General features: G+C 43.2%; 1 protein-coding gene across 2 annotated transcripts in view; it reads left to right on the top strand.

Moving 5' to 3' along the window:
* METTL23 (methyltransferase 23, arginine) overlaps positions 1 to 21,807 on the top strand; it is a 35,238-nt gene extending 13,431 nt beyond the window's left edge. The window contains exons 3-5 of one of the 2 annotated variants that reach the window (XM_073606218.1): positions 9,188 to 9,347; positions 11,771 to 11,855; positions 21,071 to 21,807. In XM_073606218.1, coding sequence (XP_073462319.1) covers positions 9,188 to 9,347; positions 11,771 to 11,855; positions 21,071 to 21,239 — 414 coding nt within the window. In that variant the 3' untranslated portion in view covers positions 21,240 to 21,807. Of the gene's footprint in view, positions 1 to 9,187; positions 9,426 to 11,770; positions 11,856 to 21,070 lie in introns of both variants that reach the window. The other variant, XM_073606217.1, reaches the window with a different exon arrangement.
* Positions 21,808 to 26,789: the final 4,982 nt, after the last annotated feature.

Here is a 26,789-nt window from a genome sequence, read left to right as displayed (position 1 = left end):
AAGAATAATACCACAACAGCATTATCCCGTAGTTTTTAAGATCAAAGATTCAAAGATGTTGGTGTCCCTTGTCAATTTTACATTGTATTTTTTGAAATGTAACTGCCTACTCCCAAACCGTCATTTGAAGTAAAACACAGAGCCAAGTATTATTCTCCACAATTTTTTTATTCTGCCAATAGAACTACGTAGAGGGTTCTTTACTGTAAGAGCGGCAAGGATGTGGAATTCCCTTCCACAGGCGGTGGTCTCAGCGGGGAGCATTGATAGCTTCAAGAAACTATTAGATAAGCACCTGAATGACCGCAACATACAGGGATATACAATGTAATACTGACACATAATCACACACATAGGTTGGACTTGATGGACTTGTGTCTTTTTTCAATCTCACCTACTATGTAACTATGTAAGAACTTATCCAAAAAGTGCATTCTATGCATCCAAAAATATAGAAAGTATAACAAATCAAATCATTATTCAAACAAAAAATAAAATAAAAGCCTTGTGCATGTGTCCTGCTTCTTAATATAAGGGGTCAACAATGCCGAGAGTTGGTGAGAGCAGGGGTCCGTCATCCGGAGATAATTCTGAAAATCATCCGGATTATTCTCCTGGAGCTCCCGCAGCAAAGGCATATGACATAATTGGTCACGATTAATAAAGCAACCAATTTTTGGTCCAAGAAATCCTCTTCCTCCCTGTTCCTGGACTGGGGTCAAAGCAATAAATCCAAGGCCAATAATAAATAACACGTTATCTCCTCCGATTCCGCAACATGGCTGGTTGACGAACGGCCATTCAGAAATTAACTGAAAAGCGCAAATCAACACTCACCAATTAGCAGAAGGAGCCCAAAAGGTGGTGCCTGACAATTGAACTTCCTCTTTATCGGCTCGTAGTATTTCACTATGTTCATGTTTGTTGGCCGACAATTGTGTACCGTTTGTATGCAAGACAAAATCCAGGCACACGCCCTTCGGACAAAAGTCCGATGCTTTGTCTGCGGAAAATCTGATCGTGTGTACGAGGCTTGAGGCTAAGGCTTCACCTTCCAGCAGGACAATGACCCTAAACCTACAGCCTGAGCTACAATGGAATGGTTTAGATCAGGGATCTCCAAACTATGTCCCATGAGGCATTGTAAAACTCTGACATTCACAGACATGATGGGAATTATAGTTCCTGAACAACTGGAGGGCCATAGTTTGGAGACCCCTGGTTTATATCAAAGCATATTCATGTGTTAGAATGGCCCAGTCAATATCCAGACTTAAATCCAATTGAGAATCTGTGGCAAGACTTGAAAATTGCTGTTTACAGACGCTCTCCATCCAATCTGACAGAGCTTGAGCTATTTTGCAAAGAAGAATGGGCAAAAATTTCACTCTCTAGATATGCAAAGCTGGTAGAGACATACCCAAAAAAGACTTACAGCTGTAATTGCAGCGAAAGGTGGTTCTACAAAGTATTGACTCGGGGCTGAACACAAATGCACACTTTTCACATATTTATTTGTAAAGAAATTGAAAACCATTTATCATTTTCCTTCCACTTCACAATTATGTGCCATTTTGTGTGTCACATAAAATCCCAATAAAAAACATTTACATTTTTGGTTGTAACATGTCAAAATATGGAAAATTTCAAGGGGTATCAATACTTTTTCAAGGCTGTGTAGCCTTCAAATTTGGTCAAAGCTGCACAGTTTTTGTTTTTCTTTATCGTACATCAGGGGACACAGAGCCATAGTAGTTACTATGTGGGTTATATAGGTCACCTTTAGGTGATGGACACTGGCACACCCTAAGACAGGAAGTTCACTCCCTATATAACCCCTCCCATTACTGGGAGTACCTCAGTTTTTTTGCCCGTGTCTTAGGTGTTGGTCACGAGTAAAGATGTGCTATGCTGAGCTCCACTGGAGTAATCCTTTGCTGGGGCACGCGTTGCAGACTGATCCATTCAAAGTGTCTTTTCAGGCCGAATTGAATGGTACCTGTGCCTGGTGGGGAAAGAAACGAGGTTTGACCCGTAACGCTTCACTTATTTGAGGGCTGGACCCCGGGATCCTGTGCTTTGGTTTTTTCAGCCATAAAGCTTCCTGGCGGGGTGCTATACACGGGTCCAAGGGTGAGGATCCCCCTGATAAAAAAGGGGCCACGGTCCTTGAAGGTTTTTTAATGGAGCCCACCATGATGGGTGAAGGTTGGGTCTGTTTGGTTTTACCACAGAATCCTGCGGCGGGATAAGGTAAGTGGAGATTCCTAAGGAATTTCACGCTTCTCCATGTCTTGCTCCGTCTCAGCAGAAGCTGCAGCCTTCTTCCAGCTAATCAGTCCTAAGCCTCGGTAAGATGTTGGAGGGGGGATTTTTTTGCAAAGTCCCCCCACCTGTGCAGGATTTTTACTCCCTCTCCAGAGGGAGTCCAGGATGGTCGGCGGTATGCCGCTCTGCTCCTTCTGCCACTTTGAAATAGCGGCGGCTCTCCTGCTCTTCCTCCTCTCCACCACTCCCACCCACACGCCTATCCGGTCGGATCGGAGGCCCACAGAAATGGCCTTTTTTTGAAAGGGAGGGGGGCGTGGTGGGAAGAAGGGGGCGCGGCTTAGCGCGGCGATGGCGTGCTTCAACGTCCTCAGCGCAGGTGAGGCGCAGGTAAAGTCTCCACTGCCAAGCTTCATTTGGCTGTCGGAGGGACATGAGAGCAGATGGGGGCATGTAAGTATGGTGACACAGGCATTCACCAAGGCACGTTTACTTGCACCAGGCTGAAGCATTAATAGCAGCGGCAGTGCTGAACTATTACTCAGCAGTGGGTGCGTTTTTTTTCTGGCAGTACCTCTGCGTTTGTAATCAGGCTCTGGAGACCCTAATATCACCTCTGCAATACCATCCTCCCCTTAAAGACCTGGGGTGGCTAGTCAGGGTGAGCCTTTGGGTCCGCCAAGTGTTTCAACTGTTTCCAACACTTCAGCCCCTGTCTATATTACTGAAGAAGTTTTTTTCCTCAGCCTTGGTGGTTTTAGAGGAAAGGTTAGCTGCTTTAATTTGCCCAAAATGGGAGACGCAATAGGTCCCCTTCTACCACCCAGGTCCCTCAGTCAGAGGGACAGTGGGCAAGAGAGGATGAATTCCCCTCAGGGGAAACTATCTGAGAAATTGCTAGTGCAATCTCTTATGCCACGTACACACGGTCGGACTTTCCAGCAGGAAAGGTCCGACGGAATCTTTTCATTGGACATTCCGATCGTTTGTGGCCTCATCAGACTTTTATTTTTCGAAAATTCTGACGGACCTAGAAATAGAACATGTTTTAAATCTTTCCAACGGAATCCATTCCGATTGGGAAAACCGATCGTCTGTATGCTGTTCCGACGGACCAAGAACGACGCATGCTCTGAAGCAAGTACGAGACGGCAGCTATTGGCTACTCGCTATTGAAGTTCCTTTTCCTAGTCCCATCGTATGTGTTGTACGTCACCGCGTTCTAGACGGTCGGACTTTGGTGTGATCGTGTGTAGGCAAGACAGTTTCAGCGCAATAGGTCCCCTTCTACCACCCAGGTCCCTCAGTCAGAGGAACAGTGGGCAAGAGAGGATGAATTCCCCTCAGGGGAAACTATCTGAGAAATTGCTAGTGCAATCTCTTATGCCACGTACACACGGTCGGACTTTCCAGCAGGAAAGGTCCGACGGAATCTTTTCATTGGACATTCCGATCGTTTGTGGCCTCATCAGACTTTTTTTTTCGAAAATTCTGACGGACCTAGAAATAGAACATGTTTTAAATCTTTCCAACGGAATCCATTCCGATTGGGAAAACCGATCGTCTGTATGCTGTTCCGACGGACCAAGAACGACGCATGCTCTGAAGCAAGTACGAGACGGCAGCTATTGGCTACTCGCTATTGAAGTTCCTTTTCCTAGTCCCATCGTATGTGTTGTACGTCACCGCGTTCTAGACGGTCGGACTTTGGTGTGATCGTGTGTAGGCAAGACAGTTTCAGCGGAACTCCGTCGGAAAAACCTTCGGAGTTTATTCCGACGGAAAGACCGGTCATGTGTACGCGGCATTACAGAATTGGTCCGCCGTACATTTAACCTCCCTGGCGGTATGATTATTTCGGATTTTAGGTGCTGAAAGCGGCACAATTATTTTGCATTTGGCGTTTTATATTGTAGGCCTGTAATCCTTAACAATAACACACTTAAATCTGTCTAGTAGATATCCCGGGTATGATGAAGTTTGAAACACAAAAACATAAATTATAATATAATAAATATAAATAATTTAAAAAAATAATAATAATAAAATACATTTCCCCACGATTCACTATCGCTCAATTCTGCAAATGTTCTAATTTACTATCACTGTTTTCTAGCTGATCTAAAGCCACTTTTGACGTAAAGGGACACTTTTTGGTTGCTATGGACAATCTCAAGTTTCCAGGCAGAAAGAACAGTATATATAACATAAAACTGCATGCAGGACATGGGCCAAAGCACTGGGGACAAAAGGGATGTGAAATTTCATACAGTACTGTAATCTGTAAGATTACAGTACTGTATGTGTTATGGTTTTTAAATTTTTTTGAATTTGCCGCCAGGCTCCGCCCCTGTACGTTGCGATGCTCACAGGGAACGGAGCCTGGCACGGAGAGGCTTCGGAGGAGACAGAGCCCGCAGACACAGCGGGGGACATCGCAGGATCCTGGGGACAAGGTAAGTAAAGCCGCACCAGGATCCTGAGATGCAATCCCAAGTGTGGCTCGGGGTTACCGATAATGGTGCTGAAATTTAACCCCGAGCCACACTCAGGAATACCGTCGAGGAGGCTACGCTACCCTTAACTGAATCAGCTGGAAAACCTCCTTCTTTGGGGTTCGCTAAAGCCTCTTCAAACCTTGCACACCTTTCCTGTCCATTCATGACTGGAACAGCTTGTGTATCCTGAGTGGGATCACCCAGATAAGCATGTTTTTTTCTCCTAAAAAGTTCAGTACTTTATCCTATAGGGGGAAAAAAATCACTAAAAGGTGGGGTATACCAGCAATTGACGCTGCCATATCCTCTGTGAATAAAAGTTTGACTTGTCTGGTAGACAACGCTCAAGTGATTAGGGATCCACCCGATAACAAATTGGAATTCCTGTTAAACAAACGCATTTTCTTTGGCAGGTTCAGTGGCTCAACCTGCAGTGGCTGCAATTGAGGTATGCCAAACCTTAGTTGAGACAGGTGTTCAAAGTTATTACTGATCAACAGGCCCAGGATTTAGCAGAGCTACCAGGGGCTTTATGTTTTGCAATTGACGCTACGAGAGATTCTATTCTTCGGGCCTCACGCCTTACGCTTGGGCTGGTGCATATGAATAGAATCTTATGGTTGAAAAATCGGTCAGCCAAGCACCATGCAAAAAACTCCTGGTCGTTCTTTCCTTTCCGTAGTGAACGGCTGTTTGAGGAGGATTTGGTCATCCAATACATCCAAAAAAGGTACCCTTTTGCCAGTTAAGAAAGGGAGTAAACGTCCCTTATTTAAACAGGCTCCTTCTCCAGGGCCAGGGGCATCAGCCTCCAGGCAGTCCCAACAGTTTTCACCATCGGGTTCAAAAGGTAGACCTTAGGGTCAATCCCAGGGTCAGAAGAAGTCCTAGGGAAGGAATCCTACAAACAGAATGCTAAAGCCTCTTTGTGAAGGGGCGCCCCCCGCTCACTCGAGTGGGGGGAAGACTTCTGCAGTTCTCAAGGATCTGGCCGGACGAGTTTCCAGACAGATGGGTGGTCTCCACAATAACTCTAGGTTACACTAGAAGTGTTCCCGCCTCCTCGTATTTCTCAGGTCAAATGTCCAAAAATCCAAAGAAAAAGAAGTCTCTCTTTCAAGCATTAGATCAGCTTTTGTCTCAAAAAGTGATCATGTAGTCCCCATGTATGAACAGGGTTTGCGGTTTTATTTAAACCTTTTCACGGTGCTAAAACCAAATGGAGATGTTAAACCCATTCTAGGTCTAAATCGATTCCTGAAAATCTGCTTTTTGTGCCTGGAATCAATCTGAGCAGTTGTCTCCATCCTATAAGGAGGAGAATTTCTGGCATCAATTGACATCAAGGATGCATACCTGCATGTGCCTATTTTCCCCGCTCACTAGAAATCTCTACGTTTTCGAGGTAGAATGCTCCATTTTTAATTGTAACCTTACCTTTCGGGCAAAGCTACTGCACCCTGGGTGTTTACAAAAGTTCTGGCCAGATTAAAGGCTCAAGTTATAATAAATATAGCATACCTAGATGACCTGCTCTTGATAGAACAGTCGGTATCCCACTTAGACCAAAGTATGGTCACCACAACTACTTGGAATACCTAGGTTGGATCCTCAACCTAGAGAGCTCTTCTTTAAAACCATTAAGAAAAGGGTATTTTTACCCCAGGCAAAGATCAGCTCCATAAAAGAGCTGGTTCAGGTGGTCAGGACAAAGAAGAATCCTTCTATTCGCCTTTGCATGAGGTTGTTGGGAAAGATGGTGGCTTCGTTCGAAGCTGTTCCCTATGCTCCGTTTCATTCGAGACTGCTGCAAAACAGTATCTTTCTGCTTGGAACAAGAAGCTCCAAGCTCTAGATTTCCCAATACGTCTGTCTCCTAAGATGTTCCAGAGCCTCAGTTGGTGGTGGATATCCAGGAATCTGCGGAAGGGGAAATCCTTCATACCAGTTACCTGGAAAGTGGTAACAACAGATGCCAGCCTTTCAGGTTTGGGAGCAGTCTTGGAAGAAGCGACTGTCCAAGGGAAATGGTCCAGAATGAAGGACCTTGCCCATCAACATTCTAGAGATTCGGGCAGCGCTCTTAGCCCTGAGGGCCTGGACATTCAGGTTGCGGAATTGTCCTGTCAGGATCCAATTCGATAATACCACAGCAGTGGCCTGTATCAATCACCTATGGGGCACCAGAAGTCATGCAGCCCAGGGAGAGGTGAACCATATCCTAGCCTGGGCAGAAAAGCATATGTCCTGCATATCGGCAATCTTCATTCCAGAGATAGAGAACTGGCAGGCGGTCTACTTCAGTCGCCAGCAGTTGTTCTCGGGGGAATGGTCCCTTCACCCCGACATCTTCCTGGCTATATGCCAAAGATGGGGGTCCCAGATGTAGCTCTGTTTGCGTCCAGGTTCAACAACAAAGTCGACAACTTTGGTTCAAGAAAAAAGGGATCTGTTCGCATGTGGAACAGATGCCTTAGTGACCGTAGGATCAGTTTTCACTGATTTATGCATTTCCTCCTATTCTGATGCTACCTCGACTTGTTCGCAGGATCAAGCAGGAAAGGAAGTCGGTGGTTGGTGTGGCCCAGAAGATCTTGGTATGCAGAGATCGTAAAGATGGTGGTAGGGGACCCATGTCCCCTACCACCACGTTCAGACCTGCTCTCGCAGGGACCAGTATTCCATCCTACCTTACAAAGAGTTAAATTTAACGCTCTGGCTATTGAAACCCACATTCTGAATAATCATGGGTTTTCAGGGTCAATGATATCTACCTTGATTAATTCAAGGAAGCCAGCTTCCAGAGTCATATAGAATCTGGAGGGCATATGTTTCCTGGTGTAAATCCAGGGGTTGGCATCCTAGAAAGTATGTCATAGGTAGAATCCTTACCTTTCTGCAAGTAGGATTAAGAGATGAAGCTGGCCTTGAGTACTATCAAAGGCCAGGTCTAGGCCTTATCGGTATTATTCCAACGACCACTTGCTTTGCATTCCCTGGTCTGTAATTTTTTTTCAGGGGGTAACGCGGCTTAATCCGCCGGTTAAATCACCCTTGAAACCTTGGGACTTGAATTTTTGTTTTTTTCTTATCGGTATTACAAAAACGGCTTTGAGCCAAGACTACATACTCCCTTGATCCTTTTGACAAGGATGTTTTTCTGGTTGCCATATCTTCTGCAAGAAGGGTATCAGAGTTGGCTGCTCTTTCTTGTAAAAGAGCCATACTTGAATATTCACACGGATAGGATGGTATTGCGTCCTTATCCTAGCTTTCTGCCGAAGGTTGTGTCAGGTTTCATCTAAACCAAGATATTTTTCTACCTTCATTTTTATTCCCCGAACCCTGTTCTAGAGAAGAAAAATCACTACATTCTCTTGATGTAGTGAGAGCAGTCAAAGCCTTTTGAAGGCGACTGCTCAGATTCGAAAAACGGATGTTTTGTTTGTGTTGCCTGAAGGGCCTAGAAAGGGACAGGCAGCGTCAAAATCTACTATTGCTAAGTGGATTTGGCAAATAATTATTCAAGCTTATGGTTTGATGAGCTAGGTTCCACCTTTTTCAAATCAAAGTGCACTCCTCCAGGGCTACTAGTGCGTCATGGGCAGCGCATCACCAAGCCTCCATGGTTCATATCTGCAAGGCCGCAACTTGGTCTTCAATCCTTACATTTACCAGATTCTATCAGGTGGATGTAAAAAGGCATGAGGATATCGCCTTTGGGCGCAGTGTGCTGCAGGCAGCAGTATAGGTCCTCTGGTCTGATGGTACTCCCAGTAATCGGAGGGGTTATATAGGGAGTGAACTTCCTGTCTTGGGGTGTGCCAGTGTCCATCACCTAAAGGTGGCCTATATAATCCACATAGTAACTACTATGCCTCTGTGTCCCGTGATGTACTCCGAGAAAAGGATTTTACAGGTAAGCTGTTATAAAAATCCTATTTTATTTACAGGCGCCCCTTACCTGCATAAGGAGTTTAGTTGGTAAAGGTGAACTAAACCTTTAAGGCATCCCATTCGTTTTGGATGGGCTGCCAACGTGCAAGAACAGACAAAAACATACATGCTGCATTTCTCTGACGTAGAGAAAACCACCATGCGTTGTGGTGCAATGCAACATATGTGGGTTCAAATCGCACTGCAATAAGAATTTCACTGCGACATGCTAACGCATGTACTGTTAACACATTGTAGAAGTGTGCTTTTGGCCTTAGTGAAGTCTGCTGGATCCCGCTGTATTGAAGGTTCTTCAGTGAAGGTTCTTTTTTCCAACAGATCAACCCCCTAAACCTGTCAAAAGTAGTCCTTGGGTTACATGTTCTATGAGTTTCAAACCTATGATATATATTATATGTAATATGATATAGAAAGAAATGTGAAGTGTTGCTTCCAGCTCATATATTTTTAACTTGCTTTTGAAGGTTGGATCAGGTGTGAGCCTCCCAGGTGTACTGGCTGCAAAGTGTGCTGCTAATGTTATATTATCGGATTCAGCAGCTATGCCACAGTGCTTACAGAATTGTTCCAGGAGCTGCAGACAGAATAATCTATCGGGGATACCGGTCATAGGACTGACGTGGGGTGAGATATCACCTGATCTCTTGGACCTTCCTCCTATCGATATAGTGCTGGGATCTGATGTCTTCTATGAACCAAAGGGTAAAGTTGTAAAGCCAAAAACGTATTCAGATTGGAACGGAATAATTCTAATCAGCAGAAAATCAGCTCACAGATCTCCTGCTGATCAGAGCGGGAGGATGACACATCCAGGTCTGCTCAGTTTCTGCAGAGTAGACATGGACAGAGCCCGCTCTGCTCTATGGGCGGACAGAAGTAAAACGACTCAGCTGTTTACACCTGACTGCCCTCCGATCCATCTAAATGGAAGAGTACAGATCCCCCCTTTTTTTTTTTTAGTGGACCAGATCGGACTCGGAGGTAAGCGGGTGTAAACGGACACAAATCCGTGTACACCCGCCTGTCCATAGGAATGTTTGGACCTTCCAATCTGCTCTGCCTGAAAAACTGATGGGTGGACCTAATCAGGTTGCCTGTGTGAAGGGGGCCTAGGATAACTTTAAAACATTTTAAGGAGCAACTGTACCTAGACAAATATGTAACATATTTACTGAACTTAGGAAAATTATTTTTGCCTTGCTGTCATGCTAATACTTTGCATAAGTTCTTTAACCACTTCAGCTCCAGAAGGTTTACCTCCCGTCATGACCAGGCCATTTTTTACGATACAGCACTGCGATACTTTAACTGACAATTGCGTGGTCATGCGACGCTGTACCCAAATAAAATGTATGTCCTTTTTTCCCACAAATAGAGCTTTTGGTGGTATTTGATCACCTCTGCGGTTTTTCTTCTTTACGCTATATAAAAAAAAATGTAAATAGTAAAAATTTCTTCATTAATTCAGGCCAATATGTATTCTGCTACGTTTTTGGTAAAAAAAAAAAAAAATCACAATACGCATTTATTGATTGGTTTGCACAAGAGTTACAGCGTCTACAATGGTAAATTTTTATATTATCACTACAATCCCGCAATGCATCGTGTTCTGTGAATAGGTAGTGAAGCAAATAAATGACAGGACCTACTGCATTCATTTACAGAACACAATGTAATATGGGATTGTAGTAAGAGTTCTGTGAATGGTGGAGAGGGGACAGTCATGTAAAATTCAAAAGTGACAGCTGCCACAGGGGAGAAGAACCCATGCATAATGTTAAGGGGAGGTCAGCTTGCAGCCATGTTACATGTTACACCCTAAATATGGGTATAACATGTATTATGGTGTAGAAGGTGGAGTTAGCCTTTAAGTGATCAGTTAGGACTGTACCTGGGTCAAGAGCCATAAGCGGAGTCCATTTTGCTAACTCTAATATTAATAACATAACAGCAATAGCAGGTTGCATGAAAGGGAAACCTATGATTTCGAAAGGCTTACCAAACTTAAAGTGGAATTAAAGACTAAAAAAGGCTGCTTAAAAAATGTTGCCTCCCTCCTCCCCACCTATGCTGAATACAGTTTATAAAAGAGAGCAGTGTGAATACCTTTTTCTTTATTCAGCTTGGGTGAAATTCACAGAATCGGGACATCAGCCTCCGGCTTCCATTGCCCCCTGTTGTCAGTGCTTCCGCCAACTGCAGCAGCTGCTCACTGACACAGGGAAGCTGGTGCTTCTGGATCATAGAAGTGCAAAGAATAGAGGTAAAGGTGGGAAGAAGCCACCTAATGCTGAGTGCACACTACTCTCCTGCTGATGATAAAGCAATAATTTCTCTGCGCAGTAACCCTTTCTATAGAGACCAATGGAATGAGGACATAATGGTAACAATGTAACAACATTGTAAAGTGCTGCGCAAACTGTTGGCACTATATAAATCCTGTATAATAATAAAAATAATATGAAAATGTAGTAGCTTCAAATGTTCTGTTGCAAAAGCTAAGAGCCACGAGAGACCAGGCAAGCACTCTGCAGCTAATCAACACAGTATCCAATATTAGCACCACTGGCGGAGCCCAGATTTTCCTGACTAAAAAGGAAAATCATTCCTTGAAAACTCTAGTGCTGAGAATAATAAAGTAATATGTACAAAATCACTGTAAGCCTTTATTCTACATCCCTGCCTGCTGGAAGCTGCCATTGTCTAATTTACCTGTCTGCTGGAAACTGCCATTGTCTGACTTACAAGCTGCATATTAGTCCGTCACCTCACTTGCACTGATAATGAACAAGTGCTGTACTGCTGAAATTATCACGCTGGTTGTGAGTCAGACAATGGCAACATCATCAGAAAAATAAATAGCATGACAAAAGATGCACTTGAAGAAGGGGTTTTCTACTATAAGAGCTTATGTAGAATAATTGTACTGTTCTATTTATTGTAATACTTAGAATGATGTAAAATAACCAGTGCCACAAGTTTGTGTGCTGCATAAGTAACTGTTTGTTAAACTATACTGTATCCTAATAGTCTGAATTTATTTGCAGATTTTGAAGACATCTTAGTAACTGTTCAGTTTATAATGGAAAGAAATCCTAAGGCTGAGTTCTGGACAACCTATCAAGTTAGAAGGTGCTTTGCTAGTTTAAGATCTTGGTCTGTTAAAGGCTAAGTCCACCTTTTCCCAAAAAATAAAAAAATGCACCCATATTACTAAAAACATGCATTGATTATTTTATTACACGAGAACCTGGAAAGCAATACAGCTTCAAACAGTGGATTATGGAGGCAGTGCTCTGATTCCTGCAGGCACAGGTCTGTACAAACCTTTAGTTGTGGGACCGGGGGAAGATAGACTACACTTGTGCTGCATTGAGAAATACGAGCCCCTCTGCCACAGTGACAGATAGGACTTGTAGTTCTTTCATTTACAGATTCCAATCAATGAATGACAGGTCTGTGCAGGCTGGGTCATGCACAGCCGCATAGATTTCAAATCTGACAGGGCCTGCCAGGGAGCAGAACCCTTCCGAGTATGTACCTAAATATGGGTATAACTTAAAACATGTTCAGAAAAGGTAGAGTTAGCCTTTTAGATTCTATTCTATTCTAATGCTGTTATTTTTTAAATCAGGTACACACAAATGGGATGATGGTTATCAAAATTCTATCTATAAAAAGAAATATCAGCCTGGTGCCCCAAATTCTGTATATATGTTGGAGAAAAAAGGGTGTCACAGTATGCAGTCAGGCATGGAGACCAGTAGCTATAGCAATGGAGAAACTCCCACTGACCAACAGAATAGTTATACAAGCAGGTCACCGAAGCGGATGTCACGGGCTCACCTGAGGTGCGGGTTCTAAGTACTAATTGGTATTCACCAGAGCTCCTGATGGTGGAGATGGATTTTGGTACGTATTGGTACCAGGTCATGGTCCTCAGGATTGCCCCACCAGGGGATGAGTAAGCTGGGGTTCAGTAGCAGATATAGGAAGTAGGGATCAAGCAGAAGAGTAGTCAGTTAACAAGTCAAAGGTCGGTAAGAAATGGTAACAGGTTGGTATCAAGCATAAGTGTAGTCAAGGAACAAGCCAAAGATTGGTATTGAGTGGTAGCGAAGATATGGACAGCAGCAGGAGTAACAAGAGCAAGATATTGGCTGGAGAGGGCACAATAATCTGGCATACAGAAAGTGCAAAGGCATAGCTTTAATAGGAAGTTTATGGGAGGAGTAAAGGGTTTAAGGTTCAAGGCAAGGTTGTCTTATAAGATCAGACATGGAGCTGTCCAGTATCTCGAGTGGCTAAGCAAGAAGAGCTGCCCCTAGACACAGACAAAATCCAGGTCCTGACAAAGTGAATTCTGAAATTAGTCATACTGGAACTATATATTTGTTACTATGATTTTACAGGACAGCATCCAATACAATGATTTACAGGCACTGAGAAGCCTTAGAAACCAGGCAGCCATGATTCTAAAGTAACACTGAACTTTGGTTTAAAAAAAAAAAATCTATCCAAGCGTGTATTCTTCACTCACAAAAGTACCTTCTGTTGCTCCCAGACTCCTCCAAATCACCAAAGTACTTATTTTTTTGCTGTTGTAATCCAGATTTCCCTTAGAGGGTGGCTAAATTCCTTATCCATGGTCCCACTGTATGTAGGAAAGTAGCCACTCTCTCTCTTGTTCATTCCTAAGATGGCCTATGAACTGTGAAGTTTGTAGTGTTTATAGAGCACAGTAAATGTCCACAACTAATGTGCACTGTTTGCTGCGGCCTGAACAAGCTCTCACTTTTGATCCATCTCTGGAAGGTTAAATAGTATAACATTTAGGAGTCTAGTAGTATTAAACCGAAAACATTCTGTTTTATTTGTTTTTTTTTTTTAAAGTTTTTTTAGATTCAGATAGAAAGGGAGGGGCTGGAGCCCTTCAAATGTTTTAAATAAATTTCAGTTGACACCAGAACAACATTTAATGGAAACACTTGCTTCACAACTAAGGGGGCATTTCCTTCTTATTTCCTGTTGTGCCCACAAACAGGACATAAAATCTCCCCAATGGGATACAAATAGCAACACAAAAACTGGTAGGCTTTTAACCCTTTCCCTACTCTATCTGAAATATAAAAAAAAGGCTTTGACTTTTAGATACACTTTAAGCAGTTTGAGTAATTGCTCAGGATTGGTAGCCCTAGTTGTGTAACAAGATACTCATAATTGTCTTTTTAGCAGTTTAGTGCATGTGCGTTTGAGTGTCTAGATTAAGAATGAAGCATCACTAAAAATGTTAAATCCTTATAGAATCGTCAGGGACCCTAGTATATGGATCCCATTCTGATCCATGCAATGATTGCTGAGCAGCATGGTTGACCAGTCTATGGATGGGACCACTGTGTCCAGAGACTCTGCACTGAGCCCTATAGAATGTGTCTGCATTACCTGCCTGGTGTCAAGTAAGTTCCAGGCAGCCTAGGTTATTTTCCAGAGTGTAGCATTTATTGGATATAATCCCAGAGATAGATCAAAATAATATAAAGTTTCTTCAGAATTCTAGGTTTTCTTTTTCATGATTTTTAGCAAAGATACAGACACTGCACACTCCCAGCTTATATGTTCTCTATATATATATATATATATATATATATATATATATATATATATATATATATATATATATTGTGACAGCAGGCAGGTAAAATCGCCTGGTTGCATCCAGGATGGAAAATATGTATGCCCTAGATTCAGGCTTTATGCTGACTTATACCACTAGGGGGAGTACTGGGAGTCCTGCAGGGGAAGAGGTAATGAGCCCAGCTGAAGTAAGTGGGCTCATTAAGACCTATAGAAAACATCCCAGCATGCTTAGGGAGATGCTCCATCCTGGAACCAGTTCTGTGATTGTGTAGACTGGGGAGTGTGGTATCTGAGCTTTGCGGTGAGTTAACGCCTGTGTGGCAAAACTTCTCAAAGAGAGATAGGGTCTGGGGCAGCACAAGGCTGCACCCAGTTGTTAGTTAGGGAATCTACGTGTGTAGTAAGCGGTCAAGCTGACCAGGATTTCTTTTCATGTTTCTTTTTGTTTTTCTGTTATTTTTCAATGCATCTAGTCTGAATAAACCGCACCTTTGTTTTTGTTTCACCTACCAAGCTGTCTGCTGTGCCTGATTTTGTGTGGTGAACCCATCCAGGGGGTCACACACACCCGCTGCCGAGCTAACCCCTCACAGTTGGTGGAGAAGCAGGGGCAGTTTTTTTTTTAAAGGCCAGCATGGAGGAGATACTGAGACAGCTGGCTCTAGCAAATGCAAATCAGCAGCAGACAAATGCAGGTTTGCAAAAGAGCCTTGCAGCCCAGCAGCAGACAAATGCAACTTTGCAGCAGAGTCTGGAAGCTCAGCAGAAAGCTCAACTGCAGAGTCTGGACGCTCAGCAACAAGCCCAGCAGCAATCTGAGGCCCGCTTCATAGAGCTGTTACAAAAGCAAGAGCAGAGACTCCAACAACAAATCGAGACATTAATGCAGCAACGGCCGCAGACCAGTGAGGCAAGTGGTTCCACTAATACTGCATCCTTTGGTGTGAGCCGTTTACTGACAAAAATGACTGGAGAGGATGATCCGGAGGTGTTTTTGACCACATTTGAAAGGACTGCTGAAAGGGAAAAGTGGCCTAAGGAGCAGTGGGCTGGACTTGTGGCCCCTCTGTTAACGGGGGAATCGCAGAAAGCCTATTATGACCTAGAGCCGGACCAAGCAAAAGACTATGTGGTGCTAAAAACAGAAATATTGGCACGGCTGGGTGTCACCCTGGCCGTCCGGGCTCAGCGTGTACATAACTGGACTTTCCGGCTTGGAAAACCCCCCAGGTCTCAAATGTATGATCTCATTCACCTGAGCAGGAGGTGGCTGCAGCCAGAGACTTTGACCGCACCAAACATTGTGGAACGTGTTGTTATGGATCGTTTCCTGAGAGCTCTTCCTACTGCCATCCAAAAGTGGGTAAGCCATGGAGACCCAGAAACTGCAGATAAGCTGGTGGATCTGGTTGAGAGGTACTTGGCTACAGAGAACCTGACCACCTCTTCCAGGGACTCACGGACTTTCCACCCTAAGACCAGACCATCCCCAGTGGCGGGTAAGATGACTCCAAGGGGTGAGGGTGGAGAGAGTGAGAAGGTGGGGGTTCAACCTAATGTCTGGCGGGAGCAGCCCGGGAAGCCCAGGCCGCAAGAGGCAGCGAAAAAGATTATTTGCTACCGCTGCCGGCAAGAGGGACATATTTCAGCTAATTGCCCAGTTGTGGATGAACCTATGCAATGTGACTTTATAAGGGACAGACGTCAGTCGATGTTTGCGACAGTCGCTTGTACTGCCATTCGGGGACCTGAGAAACATTTATGTAAAATGTGTATTAATGGTAGAAATGTGGATGTGTTGCTGGATTCAGGTAGCCTGGTGACATTGATAAAGGCTGAATTAGTTACTACAGTGGTCTCTGGGAATAACAAGGTGGCTGTTATTTGTGTGCATGGGGACACCCGAGAGTATCCTGTAACTTCAGTGTTTTTTGAGACCCACAAAGGTAACCTCTCTCATCAGGTGGGGTTAGTGTCTCACTTACCACATGATGCCATTGTGGGAAGGGATTTTCCAATGTTCTGGGAACTCTGGGATTGTCCTGAGCCCCCCACTGGTGCCCCTATAGACCAGAAAGATGATGACCAGAATTCCTCTGAGAGTGGTGAGGACTCTCCAGAATTTCCCTTGTCGGTATTGGCAGGGGAAACTCGAGAAAATGGGGAGGAGCCAACATCCTCAGATGAAAACATGCCGTCTGTGGAATTTTCAGATCTTGAGGTTCACAGGGAAAATTTTGCCACAGAACAGTTAAAAGACCCCACCCTAATAAAGGCACGGGAAAATGTGGTGAAAATAGATGGCGAGTTAGTGAACCCAGAAAAAACTTGCACTTACCCGTACTTCACTGTGGAAAGGGACCTACTGTATCGAGTGGCTCAAAGGGCAGAAGAAACCGTTGAGCAACTTGTGGTGCCCAAACCTTACAGGAAGTTGGTGTTGGAATTGGCCCATGGGCACATTCTTGGAGGTCATCTGGGGACAGAGAAAACCAGAGAGAGAGTATTGCAGAGATTCTATTGGCCTGGGGTCATGAAGGAAACAGAAAATTATTGTTCCTCCTGCCCTGTGTGTCAGAAGTCGGCACCTATGCCACATTTCCGTAACCCGCTGGTACCTCTTCCTATCATTGAGGTCCCCTTTGAGAGGATCGCAATGGATTTGGTAGGTCCGATAATGAAGTCCGCTAGGGGGCATCAGTACATTTTGGTTATAATGGACTATGCCACCCGTTATCCGGAGGCAATTCCTCTTCGAAATACCTCGGCCAAAACCATAGCCAAAGAACTATCTCTTGTTTTTAGCCGTGTGGGTATTTGTAAGGAACTGCTTACGGACCAAGGTACACCTTTTATGTCCCGGGTTATGAAAGAACTATGCAAGTTGTTCAAAGTGACACAATTACGTACGTCTGTGTATCACCCCCAAACAGATGGGTTAGTTGAAAGATTCAACAAAACCCTAAAACAAATGTTAAAGAAGGTGGTGGATAGAGATGGAAAGAATTGGGACTGTCTAATACCCTATTTGATGTTTGCCATTAGGGAGGTACCCCAATCCTCTACGGGTTTCTCACCCTTCGAGTTACTCTATGGGAGACACCCAAGAGGACTGCTGGATATCGCCAAGGAAACTTGGGAAAATGAGAGTTCTCCCCACAGGAGTGTGATTGAGCATGTCGCCCTGATGCAAGATAGAATTGCACAGGTAATGCCAATCGTAAAGGAACATTTGGCCCAATCGCAGTTAGCACAGCAGAGAGTGTACAACCGTGGGGCCAAGACCCGTACTTTTTCCCCGGGGGATAAGGTATTGGTGCTAGTCCCTACGGTTGAAAGCAAATTCATGGCCAAATGGCAAGGTCCATACGAAGTTCTTGAAAAATTGAGCGAGGTGAACTATAGGGTCAGACAGCCAGGAAGGCGAAAGCTGGAACAGGTATATCACGTCAATCTGCTGAAAGCCTGGAGGGATAGGGAATCCCTAGTTGCAGAGACTTTGTCACCGGTCCAGTCTGATTGCTTTGTTCCTGAGGTTGGAATCGCAGTCACCTTATCGAAACCCCAAAAACAGGAGGTTAAAGAGTTTGTACTTCGCAACAAAGAGATTTTCTCTGAGCTGCCGGGAGAAACATCTGGCGTAGAGCATGATATTATTACCCCGCCAGGAGAAAGGGTAAAACTAAAACCTTATAGAATACCAGAGGCCCGACGGGAGGCAATACGTGGGGAGGTTCAAAGGATGCTGGAATTGGGTGTGATAGAGGAGTCCCAGAGTGACTGGTCCAGTCCTATCGTACTAGTGCCCAAACCTGATGGGAGCTGGCGGTTTTGTAACGATTTTCGACAATTGAATAAAGTTACAAAATTTGACACCTACCCCATGCCGCGTATAGATGAGTTGATCGACCGGCTGGGAACAGCCCGATACATGACAACTCTCGATCTCACCAAAGGGTATTGGCAAATTCCCCTGGCCGAGTCGGCCAAGGAGAAAACTGCGTTTGTAACCCCAGATGGGGCGTTTCAATACAAGAGAATGCCGTTTGGGTTACAGAATGCACCTGCAACATTCCAGCGGAAAATGGACAAGATTCTGAGGCCCCATCAGAAGTATGCTGCAGCTTACCTGGATGATGTGATTATCCATAGCACAGATTGGGTCTCACATCTGCCAAAAGTGCAAGCAGTCTTAGACTCCATTCGGGAAGCTGGGTTTACGGCCAATCCAAAGAAGTGTACCATTGGACAGGAGGAGGCCAAATATCTGGGGTACACTATTGGGAGGGGAGTGATAAAGCCTCAAGTCAATAAAGTCGAGGCCATACAGAGTTGGCCACGGCCCAACAGCAAGAAACAGGTACGAGCCTTTCTGGGAATCGCTGGCTATTATCGGCGATTCATCCCCCATTTTGCTTCTCAGGCTGTGCCCCTCACCAACCTGACAAAAGGGAAAGAGTCTGTCATGGTCAAATGGTCCCCAGAGGCTGAAGCAGCATTCCAGTCATTAAAAACCGCCTTATGTAGCCAGCCAGTGTTGTACTCACCAGACTTCTCTAAGGACTTTGTTGTACAAACTGATGCATCAGACGTTGGGTTGGGAGCAGTGTTGTCCCAGGTCTGGAACGGGGAAGAGCACCCAGTCATTTACCTCAGCAGGAAATTGAAGTCCCATGAGGTAAATTACGCCACAATTGAGAAGGAGTGTTTAGCGGTGAAGTGGGCTCTAGATTCCCTTCGGTACTATCTGTTAGGTAGGCACTTTGACCTGGTAACTGATCACGCCCCTTTAAAGTGGATGGCTCAAAACAAGGAGACCAATAGAAGGATAAATAGGTGGTTCCTGGCCCTACAGGAATTCAACTTTACAGTAAAGCATCGCCCTGGCGTTAAAATGGGGAATGTGGATGCTTTGTCCCGAGTACATGCGTGCCTGACTGCGTGTGTTCCAACCCCAAGGTTGAAACAAGAGGGGGGGGTATGTGACAGCAGGCAGGTAAAATCGCCTGGTTGCATCCAGGATGGAAAATATGTATGCCCTAGATTCAGGCTTTATGCTGACTTATACCACTAGGGGGAGTACTGGGAGTCCTGCAGGGGAAGAGGTAATGAGCCCAGCTGAAGTAAGTGGGCTCATTAAGACCTATAGAAAACATCCCAGCATGCTTAGGGAGATGCTCCATCCTGGAACCAGTTCTGTGATTGTGTAGACTGGGGAGTGTGGTATCTGAGCTTTGCGGTGAGTTAACGCCTGTGTGGCAAAACTTCTCAAAGAGAGATAGGGTCTGGGGCAGCACAAGGCTGCACCCAGTTGTTAGTTAGGGAATCTACGTGTGTAGTAAGCGGTCAAGCTGACCAGGATTTCTTTTCATGTTTCTTTTTGTTTTTCTGTTATTTTTCAATGCATCTAGTCTGAATAAACCGCACCTTTGTTTTTGTTTCACCTACCAAGCTGTCTGCTGTGCCTGATTTTGTGTGGTGAACCCATCCAGGGGGTCACACACACCCGCTGCCGAGCTAACCCCTCACAATATATATATATATATATATATATATATATATATATATATATATATATATATATATATATATATATATACACACACACACACCTATGTGTCTTCCATTTATCTATTTACTCTATACCCTATCTCCAAACCATATAGCTAAAATAACTTTCCCTTCATATACAGTTTACTGCCAATCCCTAGCACTAGAGGAGTTTATGATTTTGTTGTAAAAAAATGTTTGCACACGTTAAAAGTCATATTTTAGGCTTGAAGATTAGTAAAACCCCTTTAACATTCTATATCTTTTTGGAAAGCAGGAACCCTGAGGAATAAAATGGTGGTAGCTAAAAAAAATTTCACAATATTTGCGCAACTATTTGTCAAACCCACATTTTTTTCAGTAAAAAATATACTAAAGTTATCATTTAAGTCCACACAAACCCAATATATTACCCAATTTATGGATAAAACATAAAAGATGAGGTTGTGTTGAGTAAATAGATACTCAGCATGTCACCCCTGAAATTATGCACCTCAGTGAAACAGTGCAAACTTCAATAACCCAATGGGCACGACAGGTCCTCCCTAAGAAGACATCAGCAATCTTTTAGACCCCTAATGTCACCTCTGGACTACACTGGAGCTGATGAAGTACCTTCTGGGATGTGTGGAATTGATTTATCTAGTGGCAGCTAACTATACAGGTATCTTATTGAAGTAAATTATCTTCAGCTACAATATTTCTATTGTGTACAGTCAGATCATGCTTTATGACCCTGACACCAGTCTTTTCACATGCCCAACTGGCCAGGACGCTTATCACAGCAAAGACCTAGTTAGCATATGACTGAGGTGTCTCAAACCATGAGCCACAGGAATTCCTGCCACCACATCCACCTTCAACCCTAAATAGATTTTGCAGACATACTTCCAATCATATAAATACCCCATAACCATCAACACCATCATGCCATTTTTTGTGATTCCAAATCTTTTTTTTTTTTTTAATTGAAACAAAACTTTCAGGACTTAGTGACACTCAACATTGGGTTTGCAAACCACTGCCTGAGAATCTTCTTGCTTCAAAAAAAAAAAAAGTCCTAAATCTCTTGACATAATTTAGTACAATTTTAGAATTGTTTGTGTAGATAAAGCATATATTAGAACTGTTTAACTAAAATCATTAATATTTTTTTACAGTGAGGACTGGTCGATTGAAGCTCTGCTCCACAAATGGAATTTCAAGTGTACTAATGTTCCACTGAAGATATTTGATGCTGATAAGGAATGTTTGGCTGGATCCAACCTTCCAGGGCGGCATAGTATTCAAATGATGATCATCACATTAAATCTGGATAATTTAGACTGATCATCTAAAATTCTGACTATTCATAAACTAATGTAGTAAATTGTGGAGTTCAGCCTGAAATATGCAATGGGTCATTACAAAGCTCAAAATTTGTTAAAAGGTGAATTTAAGAGACTTATTTTTACTTTTATGTTTTTTATTTCCATTTATTGGCTTGTTTTTCCTCCGATTTTAGTAAACTAATGTTTTAATGTCCATGTTTTTATTTAAAACTGCACCTGTGTGCTGGTTGTGATGCTCTTTTTTCTAAGCTTAAAGTGGAACTTTACCCATAACAACCTGATTAACCACTTCAGCCCCGGAAGGTTTTACCCCCTTCCTGACCAGAGCACTTTTTACAATTTGGCACTGCGTCGCTTTAACTGACAATTGTCATGCAATGCTGTACCCAAACAAAATTTGCGTCCTTTTTTTCCCACAAATAGAGCTTTCTTTTGATGGTATTTGATCACCTCTGCGGTTTTTATTTTTTGCGCTATAAACGAAAAAAGACATCATTTTTTTTTCAAAATTTTCTATTTTCTACTTTTTGTGATAAAAAAATCCAATAAACTCAATTTTAGTCATACATTTAGGCCAAATGTATTCAGCCACATGTCTTTGGTAAAAAAAAAAAGTCAATAAGCATATATTTATTGGTTTGCGCAAAAGTTATAGCGTCTACAAACTAGGGTACATTTTTTGGAATTTACACAGCTTTTAGTTTATGACTGCCTATCTCATTTCTTGAAGTGCTAAAATAGCAGGGCAGTACAAACACCCCCCCCCCCCAATGACCCCATTTTGTCAAGTAGACACCCCAAGGAAATTGCTGAGAGGCATGTTGAGCCCATTGAATATTTTATTTTTGTGTCCCAAGTGATTGAATAATGACGACAAAAAAAAAATATTTTACAAAAAGTTGTCACTAAATGATATATTGCTCACACAGGGCATGGGCATATGTGGAATTACATCCCAAAATACATTCAGCTGCTTCTGAGTACGGGGCTACCACATGTGTAGGACTTTTTGGGAGCCTAGCCGCGTACGGGGCCCCGAAAACCAAGCACTGCCTTCAGGATTTCTAAGGTCGTAAATTTTTGATTTCACTCCTCACTATCTATCACCGTTTTGAAGGCCATAAAATGCCAAGATGGCACAAAACCCCTCCAAATGACCCAATTTTGGAAAGTAGACACCCCAAGCTATTTGCTGAGAGGCATGTTGAGACCATGGAATATTTTATATTTTGCCACAAGTTGTGGGAATATGACAAACTTTTTTTTTTTTTCACAAAGTTGTCACTAAATGATATATTGCTCACACAGGCCATGGGCATATGTGGAATTGCGCCCCAAAATACATTCTGCTGCTTCTCCTGAGTACGGGGATACCACATGTGTGAGACTTTTTGGGAGCCTAGCTGCGTATGGGGCCCCGAAAACCAATCACCGCCTTCAGGATTTCTAAGGGCATACATTTTTTATTTCACTCCTCACTACCTATCACAGTTTCGAAGGCTATAAAATACCAAGATGGCACAAACCCCCCCAAATGACCCCACTTTGGAAAGTAGACACCCCAAGCTATTTGCTAAGAGGCATGGTGAGTATTTTGCAGCTCTCATTTGTTTTTTAAAATGAAGAAAAAAAAGAAAAATGTATTTATTTTTTTTTTATTTTTAAAATTTTCAAAACTTTGTGACAAAAAGCGAGGTCTGAAAAATACTCACCATACCTCTCAGCAAATATCTTGGGGTGTCTACTTTCCAAAATGGGGTCATTTGGGGGGGGGGGGGGGGGTTGTGCCATCTGGGCATTCCATGGCCTCCGAAACTTGATAGGCAGTGAGGAGTGAAATAAAAAATTTACACCTATAGAAACCCTGAAGGTGGTGCTTGGTTTTTCGGGGTCCTGTACGCGGCTAGACTCCCAAAAAGTCTCACACATGTGGTATCCCCGTACTCAGGAGAAGCAACAGAATGTATTTTGGGGTGTAATTTCACATATTTCCATGGCATGTTTGAGCAATATATCATTTAGTGACAACTTTGTGCAAAAAAAAAAATTGTCTTTTTCCCGCAACTTGTGTCACAAAATAAAATATTCCATGGACTCGACATGCCTCTCAGCAAATAGCTTGGAGTGTCTACTTTCCAAAATGGGGTCATTTGGGGGGGGTTTGAACTGTCCTGACATTTTATGCACAACATTTAGAAGCTTATGTCACACATCACCCACTCTTCTAACCACTTGAAGACAAAGCCCTTTCTGACACTTCTTTTTGTTTACATAAAAAAATATTTTTTTTTTGCAAGAAAATTACTTTTAACCCCCAAACATTTTTAAAGCAAAGGCCCTACAGTTTAAAATGGTGGGTGTTTCATTTTTGTTTTCACAGTATTTGCCCAGTGATTTTTCAAATGCATTTTTTTGGGAAAAAACACCCTTTTTTTAAATTTAATGCACTAAAACACAGTATATTGCCCAAATGTTTGATGAAATAAAAAAGATGATCTTAGGCCGAATACATGGATACCAAATACGACATGCTTTAAAATTGCGCACAAACGTGCAGTGGCGACAAACTACATGCATATTTAAAAGCCTTTACAGGTTACCACTTTAGATTTAAAGAGGAGGTCTACTGCTAAAATTACTGCCCTCGATCTGACCTTCACGGTGATACCTCACATGCATGGTGCAATTGCTGTTTACATTTTTTTTTTTTTTTTGCATTTTTATCTTATTTTTAAACTGTTCCTTTCATTTTTTTTATCATGTTTATTGTTATCTCAGGGAATGTAAATATCCCCTATGATAACAATAGGTAGTGACAGGTACTCTTTTTTTGAAAAAAATGGGGTCTATTAGACCCTAGATCTCTCCTCTGCCATCAAAGCTTCTGACCACACCAAGATTGGTGTGATAAAATGCTTTCCCAATGGTGCTGTTTACATCCAAAATGCTCGTAGCTTCCGGTTTCTTAGGCCATAGAGATGATTGGAGTCATTCTGGTCTCTGATCAGCTCTATGGTCAGCTGGCCGAATCACCGGCTGCATTCTCTGGTTCCCTGTTGGGACAGGAGAGCCAGAGAAAAACATGGAAGACAGTGGGAGGGGGGGGGGACATTCCCTCCCACTGCTTGTAAAAGCAGTCTAGAGGCTAATTAGCCGCTAGGATTGCTTTTTCATGAAAGCCGACCTCTGGCTGAAAAGAATGATACCAAGATGATACCTAAACCTGCAGGCATCATTCTGAAATAACCACTCAAAGTCCAGCAACATACCAGTACATTGCTGGTCCTTGTTGGGCATATATTGTAATCTTTTTTTTTTCATGCAGCCTGTGGGCTGAACGAAAAAAAGAGATTGATCAGTGGGTATGCCCACCATTAGAATACCTCCCTTCATCCACCCACTTCTAATTATGGGCATACATGCACCATTTATATATGCCGAATCATGGGGACATCCACCCCAAAAGTTAGGAGCAAATCGCTCCTCCTCCCCTGCTCCCCCCATGCTTCGGCATATATGCTCCTTTTTTTTTTTTTTTTTTTTTTAACTGTGGTGGTGAAATCATCCCCTACAGCGCTGGAGTCACGGCTTTATGTATCGTGGAAGCAAATGCTGTTGCTGTCAAGATAAATAAATCCGTGCTTCAACTGAATGGCGTACCTGCTAAGTAAATGATGGTTAACAATAAAGCAAAGTAACATTACAGTATAAAAGTAAGACTTACCATACCTGCAAAGCAAATACAAAAAAAAGTAAAAAATAAAACATTTTTTAATGCAACCTCTGCCAAAAAAAAAATATATATATATATATATATATATATATATATATATATATATATATATATAATGTATGCCGAAGCAGTGGGGCATCCTCCCGCAAAAGGTAGGAGCAAATCGCTCCTCCGCCCCTGCTGCCCCCACGCTTCGGCATATATGCTCTTTTTTTAACTGTGGTGGTGAAATCACCTCCGACAGCGCTGGAGTCACGGCTTTATGTATCGTGGGAGCAAACGCTGTTGCTGTCAAGATATATAAATCTGCGCTGCAGCTGAATGGCGTACCTGAAAACAAAAAATACAATAAAACACAGTAAACAGTAAAGTATAAAAAAATTACATACCTATAAAGCAAACATAGCTGGACCTAACTTTCTGACCCTTTGCTATCATTCCTACTACTGTAAAGGGATGAGGTGCCGGTTCATTTAGGGTCACTCCATTCACCCCCTTTTTGCACTTTCCTTAATACTAATATCCTCCAGTTCCTTTATTCATTTTGTTGCCCTTCTCTGGACTCTCTTCAGTTCCAGCACATCCTTCCTGAGAACTGGTGCCCAGAACTGGATGGCATACTCCAGGTGCGGCCAGACCAGATTCTTGTAGAGTGGATGAATTATCATTTTATCTCTGGAGTTATTCCCCTTTTTAATGCATGTCAATATTCTGTTTGCTTGCAGCAGCTTGGCATTGCATGCCATTGTTGAGCCTGTCATCTACTAGGACCCCCAGGTTTTTTTTTCCATCCTAGATTTCCCCCAGAGGTTCTCTCCACAGTGAGTAGATTGCATTCATATTTTTGCCACCCAAATGCATTATTTTACATTTTTCTACATTAAACCTCCCCCAACAGGTCATGTTTTCAGGATTTCCCTCAGATGAAACGGCTGTGGCTGTGGTATGTGGCTCAAATCACCTGTGCAAAATAATGGAGAGCCTGAATACCTGTTGCAGGAACTTGAAGACTGGAGTTGAGAAAAATTGTATTGGTGTACACTTTTGCAAGTGCTACCTTAGTAGCCTCCTGGTGCTCCTTGTCAAAGGGATGGTTTTATAGCATAACGTTCTCCAAGGCTTCTTCAGACCCTTTCACATCTGTCATGTGCTCAGGGTGAACCTGCTCTCATCTGTGAAGAGCACAGGGCGCCAGTGGTAGACCTGCCAATTCTGGTGTTCAATGTCAAATGCCAATCGAGCTCTACGGTGTCGAGCAGTGAGCACAAGGCCCACTAGAGGACATCGGGTCCTCAGGACACCCTCATGAGGTTTGTTTCTGATTGTTTGATTCCAGGTATCACCTTAGGCTACCAGTAGTGACACTGACCCTAGCCAAATGCAAACCTAATGAAAAACAGTAAGAAAAGATGAGTAGGGGAAAAAATTGGAATGGTCTCCACCTGTAAAACAATTCCTGTTTTGGAGGTCGTCTCATTTTGTCTATCTACTGCACCTGTTGTCAATTTCAATTAGGGTTGTCCCGATACTAGTATCGGTATCAGGACCGATACCGAGCACTTGCGTAAGTACTTGTACTCGCACAAATGCTCCCGATGCCTTAGCCGATACCTGGCTGGGAGAAACAGGAAGTCAGCGGGCGTAGCGGAGGGCGGAGCTGAAAGCAGAGTGGAGAGCGCTCTGTGTTGCAGTTACACCATCAGTGTAACTGAAAATCCTGACGCCCATCTTGGTACACCTTGCACTCGGCCACAGTATGCCAGCAGCGGACATCTTGTTACACCCAGCCCATATAGTTCGGGCTGGGTGTAACAA

This window comes from Aquarana catesbeiana, linkage group LG12 (genome assembly GCF_042186555.1).
Source record: "Aquarana catesbeiana isolate 2022-GZ linkage group LG12, ASM4218655v1, whole genome shotgun sequence".
Taxonomy (NCBI): Eukaryota; Metazoa; Chordata; class Amphibia; order Anura; family Ranidae; genus Aquarana; species Aquarana catesbeiana.
This window is presented reverse-complemented; position numbering and strand designations above follow the sequence as displayed.